The following is a 13077-nucleotide window of genomic DNA, read 5'->3' as shown; positions in this document are numbered from 1 at the left end:
CTATTTGATGGTGATATGGCTACTAGACAGAAATGGACAGTATTGGCCTATCAGCTTTTAGCTGGCATTTGATATGTTAAGCAACCACAATAAAACCTGAACAGTGGCAACCACCTGGGATACCCTAACAACTGAATAGTAAACCTCTAGCTATTATAACATGTGAAAGGAAAGATTTTAACAAAACTGGAATGGTCTAATTACGTCTGCCTTCTGAATTAAGGTGCGGTCATCCATACGAGTGCCTTTATTTTTAAATATATTGTCGTCATATAACATAAAATTGAGCAGCTGCTAAGCAACACCACAGTATTCTGTGCAATCATGATACTCTTGTAATGACTTTTATTATAGTGCAATCCCATAGAACTATTTATAGGTCTAGTTCAGAAGATAACAGTTCGGCTGCACCACTCTGAGATAAAATACTGGTTGTTAGAGCAATATGATAGCATCACGTCTGTGGTTGCTATATGTTTGACTGGTCTAAGTATTGGAATGGCAAGCCCAATTCATTTATTTATTTAATTAATTTGTTTTTATTTATTTTCCATAGATTAAAGACATTTGGGTCCGATATCAAAAGATGAACATGAGACAAAAGATAAGAATTTTTATAAAAATAATATTGGTATACCGCTTATACATTAAAGGATCATAAAAAAAATGTGGCCTAACTTAAGGGTCTTGGAGCATGAGGCAGGAGACGCCCTGGACAGAGTGCAAGTTGTCTGGAGGTCAAACAAGCACATACATGCTCACTAGAAACGGGAATCACCAGCAACCTCCTGATATATCACAATTCTTAGGTGCCGATTCGATTAAAATAGCGTTTTGCGTTTATCTTGATTTAATATTACATTTTCACCATATTTTTACAATTTTAAACCTTCAAAAAAGTTATGATTACTTAAATGTAGCCTGTTCCTTATAACATTAGTTTTTTTCATTTAAAAACAAGTGCAGGATTTAAACAATACAAACTAACTTCAGATACAAGAGTTTAACTGAGAAGCACATATCCGTCATCCGCCATAATTATTATTTCTTATATTTAGCAAGTAATTCTCTTCTACCACATAGGAGGAAATGTGTAAATAGTTTACTTGTAGAATTATAAAGAAATTGTGATCTTTTACTGCCTTAAATGCCTCCAAAGTCTCAAAACGTAACCTTGAGCAGCTGTGAGCACGCGGGCATGTGTGTGGCTCCTAATGCAAGCACGAGTGGCTTACTATGCACACAATTATTTCACAAAAAGAGTGTGTAAGAGTGTGTAATCAGTGGATTTCAGACTAAAAAGGCAAGATGAAAAAAAGGCAGATCAGAAGCTTTTCTTTTACACATGATTTTTAATAACATAACGCTGTAAAAATGCATAAAAAATGCAAACTAAAAAAAACAGACAACAGGCGTAGTGGCCCCATACCTCCAGGGTCGCAGTGTGGCAATAGATGAATTGCCACACTAAAAAATTACAATTCATAACTGAATTGATTTTTTTCTTCATAGTAATAATTTCTCTAATACTCACACTATGGGCAGTTTGGAAACAGCAAAATATGCCTACTGGAGCACCGGGAAAAAAGGCACCAAGGCTGTGCAGACCATGTAAACTCCACACACGGAGTCATGTCAGAGGTGGGACTCGAGCCGTCGACCCTGGAGGTATGGGGCCACTACGCCTCTGTGATGCCAATCATCAATAAAGAATTGTGAGCCCATTCTAGAAGTAGCCATATAGTTCATGTCATGTAATTACTTTACGTAAATGCTTAATCAAAGTTCTAGTCTTGTCTTTAAAGTCTAACTGCTGATGAGTGGTTTGCATCCTTCTCTTCATGGCTCTTAATGCTTTTTTTGTCAGTAAGTGCTGTTGTGTTTATTAGCTGCTATTGTACTGCTATGGCCAATGCTTTTGTAATGGAGCTAATTAATTTACCTCTTTTCTCATCTTGAAAATGGCTTGCTATTCTCCCATATATAGCTTTCTGAGCTTCATAATGAGTTTTACATTTTAAAAACAAAAGCAACCAGCCCTGCCAGTCATGGTTACGACCTTATCAACTCATTCCTACAACTGCATCACAGCTTCAGTACAACAACACGATCTCAAGTGTGATATTGCTTAAATAAATAATGCTCACATTATGTGATGATGCAATATACAATTATGAGCAATGTATCTCAATGTTACATGAATAAATTATTTAATTATGTGTGTGTGTAAATAATTTGCAATAACTGGCAATAAGCCTTTAATATCGCTGTGGACAGCATTGGCCCACTATTCTCACTAATGATCTTGATCATTTAAGTACCCGTTAAGGGGTCGGCACAGCAGATTAACTGATCCGCACAACAACTTGGCACATGTTTTATACTGGATACCCTACCTGACGCAACCCTCCTATATATATATCCACACACACACACACACACTACAGCTCAAATGTTTGATCACTTTCTAACTCCATGGTAGCCAGTACAGCTTCCATTTTCAAACATTATAACAAAGTGGAATCCATTAAATTTAACACATCTCCTGTTATACTGAACTTCCAGTCTCACAAAGTATGATGCAGATCAATCCCTGCTATTCATTTTCACCCAAATGAGGATGGGTTCCCTGTTGAGTCTGGTTTCTCTCAAGGTTTCTTCCTACTGCCATCTCAGGGAGTTTTTCCTTGCCACTGTCGCTGTCGCCTCGGCTTGCTCATCAGGGACAATCTTATTTTGATTCATACACATTTACATTTCATACAAACTTAATTATTATTTTGATGTAAAGCTGCTTTGCGACAATGTCAATTATTATTCTCCCCAGGGTGTATACACAGTGTGTGCCCTACGATGGATTGGCACCGTGCCCAGGGTGTACCCCACCAAATGTGCTGATTTTATTGAACATCTGTTTAAGAGACCATCTCATTTTAAAAGAGCCTTTTGGCTTTCCGTACTCGCTGCTCCGCCTCACGTGCACTTTAGCGTATTAGAGCGAAACTCCGCGCGTCTCAGGGTGAGAGCGCATGAGCAAAGCTGCGAACAATGACGGGGTTAGACCCAAAGACGAGACACAAGGAACAAGATGTATCTGACAAAGTTTTCTGAAAGTATATCAAGAGTTTTAAAAATTCGGGCTTTTCTGTCTGTGGCAGTCTGAGCTGTACAACTAGTGCTGGGGTTACATGGCTGTTTCAGCTACACGTTTTGTTCTGTTGCAAATTTATAACTTAACTTGTATGTAATTTATAGCACACAAATGCTGAAAATATAAAATATGACAAATCTCATCACACAGTGATGCCAAACATCACGTAATTCAACACGTTTGTATTTCCATACCGGAGGTTGTTGATTTGAGGCAGTGTGTGTGTGTGTGTGTGAGAAGTGGCTGAGAGAAGAGACTTACCTCTGCTCTGCGCCGTGAGGGGCTCGCGCGCTCAACCGCTGTCTGCAGTAAAAAATCCATGGGAATAATTCAGCAATAATACATAATCCTGAAATCCTGAGCTCCTGGAGCTGTAACAACAGGGAACTTCCGGACGCCGCGCTTTCGATTACAGTAAACACTGATTTCTTTCGGTCTCTAAGTATTTCTACTAAGTTATTCAGTACAGTTTATGATAACTCGGTAATAATTTAGACCAGAGACAGCGTGTTGAACTCGACATGTACATTCTCCATGCGTATTCCGATTAAAATAAATGATGTCCTTATCAGAGTTGGTCGAGTTTGAAACCGAGGGACTGAGTGCCTCCGCGTCTCGAGTTTTCAAAGCAGCAGTACTTCGAAACAAAGTTCCGGTGTATCGAGAATAACTGCCGCCGTCAAATATTGATGCGGAATTCTCGAAGGTACCGCTTCGCACGTGTAAAACTGTACGTCATGAGAGCCGAGGCTGTACAACTTAAACCCGTGCTGTAATATTTATACATCTAATTATGCTGCTGCTTCTGCTGGTCGGAATCAAGAGAAACGACACAGAGAGGGACTTCCTGGCCGCAAACCAGTTTGCCAAGTTGAGTCATTTGGATAGCCTTGCTGACGTCGCAGATTCAGCTACTATCGGAGCTTTAAACATGAAGCGCGTGCTTGCAACAGAGCGCAATCATCGGTGCGCATGCGCAATCTTCTTCGTCAACTTTTAACAGCGTCATATATTTCCGTTACTCTTTGGATTCTGAAACTCGTCGCAGATTTAAAAAAAAACGGACCTCAATCATCACTCCTTAAGTAAGTGAGTTCATCATATGGTCAATAAATGTTTGGAACCTGAAAAACAGTGGTGGACATTATTTCATCGTATGACTATGCCAATTAAAACACTCACTACTACTACTACTAATAATAATAATGATGATGATGGTGATAAACAAACAATACAGTATTTTCCACTTTTCTATCACTTCATATTTTTCAATTTCGGATATTTCAGTTTAATTGCTGAGTTTTTTTTTTTTTTTTTCAGTTTAATTGCTGGGAACAGTTTGGAATTCAAAAAAAACTAATTTTTGCTTTTGTCATTACTTGTGTCTGTCTTCCACACACTAAGACATAGCATCACCAGACTAAACAGACTTAAATGAATGTTGTTGAGTGGTGACTGTGTTTCCAGAATTTTAGCTCTGTTCACTGTTTTGTAATATGAGGGCTGTACAGAAAGTAATGCAGTCTTGTGCCACAAAATGTTTACGGAGATGACACCATTAACGAGAGCAATGTGCACAGATGAATGAAGAAGTTGGGAAAAGGAAGCTGAAACCAGCTTTGAAGATAAAACCACACAGTGAGACCATCAACTGCGACAAAGGGGATTTTCAAAGAGAGGATTTGAGAGTTGGGTTCAGTGATCGCACAAATGCGTCACTTGTGATGGAGACAAGATAGAGATAAAGATTTACCATCTTATACAATTTGTAAGACCTCTGTCAGTTAAAAAAAGTTATGCCCACTTATGCATTACTTTTGATACAGCCCTCATAATAGATATATGGTATAGCTATTATGTGACAGATATACACTGCCTTTGTCACTGCCCCACACTCTAATAATGGTCAGACACTCAAAACTTTAGTTGGACTGCCTTTACCTATAATTACACAGAACTGTTGCCAGGGCATTGTTCCAACAACCTTTCAGGTCATTTTTCCCTCTTATGTGTGTTGGCCAATTTATATGTAAAAATGATTCTTCGTGATCCCAGAACCACTTTTTCTTCATTTGAATCCTGTGAGATCTTGCAATCTCTGATCATGCTCATTCATGATTTGTTTTAATCAGCACTGTCCTTCCAGGTTTTAATCATGTGTTCGTAACTGAATTCCAGTCTTTTCAGCAATCTTCTTAGTTATTTTCTTTGCTTTATCAGATTCTTGTTTGTCTTTCGGCTGTTCCCTTTCAGGGGTCACAACAGCGAATCATCTGCCTCCATCTAATCCTATCCTCTGCATCCTCTTCTCTCACACCAACTAACTTCATGTCTCTCTCACTGCATCTATAAATCTCCTCTTTGGTCCTAGACCTCCTGCCTGGCAGTTCAAACATCAGCATTCTTCTACCGATATATTCACCATCTCTCCTCTAAACATGTCCAAACCACCTCAATCTGGCCTCTCTGACTTTATCTCCAAAACATCTAACGTGGGTTGTCCCTCTGATAAACTCACTCTTGATCCTATCCATCCTTGTCACTCCCAAGGAGAACCTCCTGTCTTTTCTTCAGTGCTACCCGACTGTCGTGGGCTCAATTTAACAGGAAGTCAGTTATTTTGGGTCGTTTGCCAAAAAGCACCTGAAGGATTTTGATATACTCCTCCTAGGGAATTTATACTGTACGATTGCCACCAAACCGGGCCGATGTGATCTAAAGACACTAAGGATGCAGAATTGTAGAGGGATTTTTGATCTCTCAAACAGGTCGACGATGCCTTTAACTTACAATAAAAAGTGGTTAATAACTTTCTGTGTGGCATTACATTGAGTGACATTACATTCAGTGACATTTCATTGAGTAACGTCATAGTGTGATGCTTTTCTTCAAACACCTGCAGCCTATTGTACAAAATTACAATTGTTAACAATTACACCCACACAGACGCTTGCACGAATACACAAACACACTCATATATCACACACATCTTAAATGTTAACACTCACGCTCGCACGCAGAAACACACACACACTAACAAGTCACATGTCTCACACACATACTAACACACACACATCACAAATGTTAACACACAGACTCACACACAACCCCCAAACACATTTCCTCGTCACACACCTCTCTTACTCTCACACACTAACCCTCACACACACACACACACACACACACACTAATGCACTAAACAAATATTTAGGGCCCAAACTGACATCAGCCCTGTATAGTGTGCAAGTTGTGGGGTGCAACCCGGTGACAAAGGCTTATTTGAGTTCTTAACACGCTTAAATAATACACAAGTTATGCGGTGCCCCTGGGGTGGTGATGGCACAGGGTACTTGGTCCCATCATCGTTGCTTGCAACTATTATTATTATTACTGTAACACTGTTTTTTAATCCCGCCTATTATTAAGTTGAAGTTTTTAACATAACAGCCAAGCCATATGAAAGCCTACTGACTTGTTGACTGACCTAAAGTAGTCCACTCCTCTTCTGCTGTAGAAAAAGTTTTTTCCAGGATGTTGTTCAAGACGTCAAAAAGCTAACCTATTTTATAACTATTAAACCAACATTAGGAAACAAATTAACTGAGTAAACCAAGGGAGCTTACACAAGTTAAATTTCATAATTATCCTTGTTTATTTATGTAGCTTTGGTGAACACTCAAAGTATTTTTTTTTAGATATCCTGTCTCCCCTTTTAAAAAAAAGCTTTATCACCACCACCAAATAGAGCATAAGCACACCTACCCAATAAGATGGACAACTTAGAGCGTGGCAGAGCTCAATAAATGCCAGAGAGCAGAGAATTATTTTTCCTCCAAAATATGTGTTGAGGGTAAATGTTGACTGCTGTTTACCAATACATTTCCAGATGTTACTTTCCATTAGGTACTTATACGCACATTATTTTTAAAAGATGGGTAATGAAAGGTACCTAGAAGCTACTGCTTTAGTTAATTATTATTCAAAGCTCTAAAATCTTAGCTTGACAATCATAAAATTAATATACTTGTGAAAATTGTGACTACAGTTTAGCATATTACATAAACTTTTCTTTATCTGCTTCTGTCAAGGGATCGCCACAGCGGACAATCTGATCGGCACACAATCCTGCACAGGTTGACGCAACTCTTTTACTTTCTTTACCAGGCTTGGGACTGGCACTGCATGCAGTGGCTGGGTAGTATCACATATAAATGAATATTGGTTTAAATTGTTATGGGTGTGTGCGCTCAGGTCCATCTTTAAGATGGGTGGGCAAGAAGCAGACTCACCGTTGGAATGGCCATATCTACTACACATGCTCTGGCTCCAAGGTTTCTACTGCACAGACTCTGGCTTAAATCTTTTCAAGACACAATTTACTAGTGTGGTTCGGATCGTTTTGTTGCATGACCCAACTTTGATCAAGCTTTTTTTTTTTTTTGGTAAAACTATTACACATTACTTTACAATATGGTGTTCAAAAGCTCTCTTATGGTCCCACCACAGCATTGCAGTCGGGTACTTTAACCTTACTTCTTTTATTTTTCAGTCATTCTGATGTAGCTTGTTTGCTTCGGATCCTTTTCATGTTACAAAAAACCTTTAGCTGCTGGACAGATGGCTTCGCATCTGTCTCTAGAATACTCTGGTATACGAAGTTGTTCATGGTTGACTCAGTGACGGCAAGGTGCCGGATCCTATGGCTGCAAAAATAATGAGATGTCCACTCCTGGGAAATTGGCAGCTGTCATGAATGCTTTTCACTTGTGTATAATCTTTGTCCAGACTCCACATTCTTTGGAAATGGTTTTATAACCCTTTTCAGGTTGATGTGCACCAACAATTGCTTCTCTAAGACCAATGCCCATGTCTTCCCCCTAGCATTGTGTTACCAAACGCCTGAATGCTCCAGACCAGCAAACCTGCCTTTATAGACGTCTGCACACCTGCTGATGGTTGATTAATCAAGGGCTGATGATCAGCAGCACCAGGCTGCAACTTACCCTCTTAAATCCTGTGGAAGCAGTAAGATGAGGGTGCATTTTCCTAATGCTAAGACCTGCTTTGTTCAGATGATTGTTATATTTTTACACAAAAACACAAAATTTGGAACATAACTATTTAAACAGTTGGTGTCCAAATACTTATGGATCAGACTATGGTTCATTGACATTAGAATAACTATTTGGGGGAATATATATATGAAAATATGGAAATTTAAGACCCATATTTATATTTACATTTATACACACACACAACCCTGCCCAAAAGAAAGGCTAACTAAACTGACAGACTCTTGCCTTGGTGGTAAGAAGATATACAGTACAGTACTTGTGTATGGGAATTTATTTAATAGTTGACATGGATAAAAATGCTTGACCTAGATTTGAACATTCACCAAAAGTCATAACATCAATACTCTGAAAATGCAAAAAAAAATGCCACTGTATTTAAATCACCTAAAACTATACATTACATCTAACCTGAGTGTCATGGGAAAATAAAGGTAAAAACGATCAAACCACAAGTAAATGCTTAACCTTAACTTTTATTGCACAATACTCCCATAAAATTGGGAAAGAATAAAATAAAGAAAGGCCATAACAAAAGATATGTACAAGTGCATGATGGAAACCTAGGCAATATATACAATTTATGTGAACCAAAACATGCTGTGCTAATTAATTTAAATTTGATCACATAGAAATAATTAGATATAAATACACATTCAAAAAGACAAACAATAAATTCATCTCTTTCACTGTTTTTAACTTGTAAAATACAATAACCCAGGCAAAGTCTATTCTTATGATGTTATATTAAGTTAAGACTCTGATGCATGGCCTTCATTAAGGGGAAAAATATAAAAAACTAAAACATTTATTCTTTTACTTTTTTATAAAATTTATTTTATAAGCTCTTTATCACCTTTTTTGTGGGACTTTTTGGGCTGCCGAGGCATAGCATGATTAAAAGTGCATGGAAACCTGATTATCAAACATTTATCATCACTTTTGGCCATATACTATATTTGCTATTTGTTTCTTCAGAGGTAAACATAGTGCAGTGGTTGCAAAGCTGAAGAAAATGTATTGTATGACATCCCAGCACTTTACTTTTAAATGCAAATATAGTATATAAATCCCTTAGTAATACATCACAGCATTTCTTTTTTATTTATATATATTGTCTACCTGAATGGAAGAATATGACTTCCCCTAGCCAGTAAAAATGCTATGTGCAAATTACCTGCAGTTATTTGAGGTAGTACTGTACCAATGAGTTTCTCCACCTCTTTTGCTGACTAACACCGAGACTGCGATTAATATAGTAAACAAATAAAATATTTTCAGATTTCTGAGAAGTTTAATTAAAAATAATATGAATCTAAATAAACTGATCAAGATCCACATGCAAAAGTCTTATATATACATAATAATGCTTTTCTGTGAATCATCTTGTTGTCTCTTGTATTTTTGTTTTTTGCATGTGTTCTATTCCAGGGAAAGGTCTAACATAAGTATAGTTTACATAAAGAAAAATATATAACATTAAAGACTATGGACTTTGAAATTGAACCTTCCGGACATTTCCAGTCATTTACTGGAATTTACTAGCTGAACTGGCTTCAATTCCTCAAAATGTTTCGAAAGCCCTTAGAGTTGCTTTCACATATTCAGAGTTGTATCACTTCATATCAAACCCTTTTTAGTTCCACAGTGATCAGGTTTTTAGACCACAATGAACACTGAGATGCAAACTGAGCCTAGTGACAGCCTTTTAGCACTGCAGAAATGCAGTATATTCTGTAATATTTGAACTGACTGACAAAAACATTATGAAATACAAGAGGTGCTGGGTGCAATATGCTTTATGTTTTAAAATGGTTATAAATAGAAATATCTAATCTTTTTTTAGCACTAAGTTATCTGTGCTTGGCTGATATTTGTGATTCCTTTACACTTATTGTTCAACTTTTTTTTAATTCTCGTATTTCTAATCAATGAATTTTATATTCCTGCAAACCCATCAGCCATTTTTTTTGTTGCATTTTTGTTTAAATTAAATCAAACAGCAAATGAACCGAAAGTATAAATTTCACTCTGATTCAGAAAACAGACTAAAAGGTGCCCTAAAGGAACCAAAACTGCATCTGCTATCAGGGAGTGGCGACATTTCCATACATCTCCATGTCTTCTACAGCAGGATCTGGGCCACATATGGTGAGTGAGTGCTTGCAATTGCTGCCAACAAGGGCAGGTCACTTGACTCTATTCTGTGGGGAAAGAGAATACTTAGTATCTTAAACTTTGTATAGAGCTTAATTTTAGATTGTTTATACACTGCCTGGCCAAATACCAGTCACCCATTTGTATTTAAATGAGCAAATTCATAAGAATCTTTGACTAGATAATTACTACAAAAAGAAAAAGATATTACTGGAAGATATTAGAATAAAATTATTGTTCTGCACCAAGCAAAGAAAACAACTAAGGAGATTGCTCAAGTGACAGGAATGGGAATAAGAACTTTGTGAGCACAGAGACAGGACTTTGGAGCAATAAAAAAAAAGGTAATGTGGTCTCATAAGCCCTTTTAGTTCCTCTAAAGGCTTTTAGTGATCAGGTTTTTAGACCACAATGAACACTTTGAGATGCAAACTGAGCCTTAGGACAGACCTTTAGCACTGCAGAAATGCAGTATATAAACTCTTTTCCAGAGTGATGCGCATGTCAGGGCTAATTCAAAAATGACAACGCTAGGATTCCTCAGGAGCTAAAGGTGGTCCAGGGAAATATGACCATTATAAATGTTTCTGGCCAGGCAGTGTGTATAAACATGATTTCAGACAATGACAGCCGTCAGTGACAGCTTACTGCCAAAAGACAGTGAGGACATCAATATTCCTGACATCAAGTATAAGACTAAATCACCACAGCTTTACAAGCATTTAAAAAAATTAAAAAGTGACTAAAAGGTCTTTCGGGTCATATTCATTATTAACAACATTCAATTTACACAAAAAATTACAATAAATAAATGTATTTTAAAAAAAGATTCATTACCCTAGAACCTTGCCTAGCTCTTTGACATGCACCCTTGTTTGTCCTTTCAGGTATTCAGCAAGCATCTTGCTTTTGAAATAGAGCTCCTGGAGCCGGTCCTCTAGATGCATTATGCACTGAAATGCCAAAAGGAGTAGTGAAAAATTCAAAAGAAGATCAAGTACAACAGACACTTCAAACTCAGCAATTAAAGGAACCGTTTGGTTTTATTTGCCCATGTGTAACTAGTTTGCATTAACAGTAGCAGGGGGAGTTAGATTACAAATATTGTGCCATCATAAAAGGTGAGATTTTTTGAAACCAAAACAGAAAGTTTTTTTTTTAAACAGTTTTTGAACAAAGAAAAAGCTAGTAATGGTCATTAAGAAAATCGAAAGAAACAGCAAACTTAGAGCTGTACTCACAAAATTGGGAGACAGGTTGAGACGGTAAAGCTGGTAAGTGGAGTGTAGCAGGTTGGACACAAGGTTTGATACCAGCACGTCTTTTCCAAGCTTATTCTCTGCGCTGGGTCTCTGACTACTGGCCACCTGTACTGTCCACCTGTCTGTATCTGCAATAATGCAGACAGCCTCAGCTACAGGCTCATCCAAAACAGGATGCTTCAAAATAAACAAAAAAAGAGAACCTTAAGATCTTTGGTGTCAACATGAATGAGAGAAATCTCCTGCTCTGACAATTTAGTTTAAAAACCAAAAGGAAAAGAAACATGCTAAAGCAAATCAATCAAAAACTAAGTTTTTTTTTTTTTAATCCCAGTGTTGTTGGGTCTTCAATCTCATTAAATATACTTTACGTGACAGTAGGAACAATTTCATTTCCATGTGCATTGCCATAAATATTCTGATAAATATCAACTGATGTTGATGCTATAAAATGAGGTTTATTATTACCAAAAGGACTACTTACAAAACAGATGGTCAACATATAGGCATATATAACCACAGTCTACCTTATAACGACAAATAAAACTAAATTTAGAATGGTTTTATTCATTTTCACCTGGACTGCATGAGCTAAGTCAGACACAAGGCTTTGCCTCAGTTTGTTGTCATTGGGAATTCCATGGAGAACAAAGTCAGGTACATAAGTAGGACAATAACTGCCAAACAACGATCTTCCAAAGTTAGCAATGCTTGATTTGGAGTAATTTTCTGCCAGCTTTGCCCTGCCAAAACAAATTTAAAAGATACACAAAATCATAGGATTATCCACACATATCAAATGTAATTTGTTGCTGCAAACTGGAAAGCCAAAAATGAAAAAAGAAAGAAAAATTAATGAGGAGATTGCTGAAATTATGGGAGTTATGTTAAGAACCTGGAAGGAAAACAATGAACTATCCATTCTGTGGAAGGAATTTAGTCAAAAGGTGGTGATAAGGGGGAATGGGTGACTAATTTTTATGAAAAAAATTGACTAGTAATCACAGCAATGTTAAATTGTGAAATTAAGGTGTGATAACTCAGGATTGGGACTAAACCTGAATGTACTGAATGACCAGGTTATCACATCAATGAATTTTTTTCTTCCTTGATATGTTTATATTCCAGCTTACCAGAGTGGTTGTAAGAGCATGAATTTTCACTCAATATTCTGCTAAAGCTAAAGGTGGTCCGAATAAATCTTGGAGTGTGCAGTGTTTTTTTGGCTAGGCAATGTAAATGTAGAAATGTACAGATAGAAATGGCCAAATAATAATAATACTAGATGATGAATGGCGATGTGTAGGGAATCAACAAGCCACTGCCTCTAATACACACTATTGGAGGGAATTTGTTTTTTTAGTTTTGTTTAGGAAAAAATGAAACTTTGGTAAAGGAACACACTCACAAGTGAATGTGGAATATACAAGACCAA

General features: G+C 37.2%; 2 protein-coding genes across 7 annotated transcripts in view; both read right to left on the bottom strand.

Annotated features, from left to right (window-relative positions):
• rapgef6 (Rap guanine nucleotide exchange factor (GEF) 6) overlaps window positions 1-4150 on the bottom strand; it is a 154804-nt gene extending 150654 nt beyond the window's left edge. The window contains exon 1 of one of the 4 annotated variants that reach the window (XM_053478204.1): window positions 3413-4150. The gene's annotated coding sequence lies outside the window, so the exon portion shown is untranslated. The remainder of the gene's footprint in view (window positions 1-3412) is intronic. The other 3 variants (XM_053478202.1, XM_053478201.1, XM_053478203.1) reach the window with 3 other exon arrangements.
• Window positions 4151-8679: 4529 nt separating this feature from the next.
• fnip1 (folliculin interacting protein 1) overlaps window positions 8680-13077 on the bottom strand; it is a 30529-nt gene continuing 26131 nt past the window's right edge. For all 3 annotated transcript variants that reach the window (XM_053478205.1, XM_053478207.1, XM_053478206.1), the window contains 4 exons: window positions 12220-12385; window positions 11622-11819; window positions 11218-11333; window positions 8680-10427 (listed from right to left, as the gene is read on the bottom strand). In XM_053478205.1, the coding sequence (XP_053334180.1) occupies window positions 10349-10427; window positions 11218-11333; window positions 11622-11819; window positions 12220-12385 (559 nt within the window). In that variant the 3' untranslated portion in view covers window positions 8680-10348. The remainder of the gene's footprint in view (window positions 10428-11217; window positions 11334-11621; window positions 11820-12219; window positions 12386-13077) is intronic.

Source organism: Clarias gariepinus, chromosome 19 (genome assembly GCF_024256425.1).
Source record: "Clarias gariepinus isolate MV-2021 ecotype Netherlands chromosome 19, CGAR_prim_01v2, whole genome shotgun sequence".
NCBI classification, from domain to species: domain Eukaryota; kingdom Metazoa; phylum Chordata; class Actinopteri; order Siluriformes; family Clariidae; genus Clarias; species Clarias gariepinus.
This window is presented reverse-complemented; position numbering and strand designations above follow the sequence as displayed.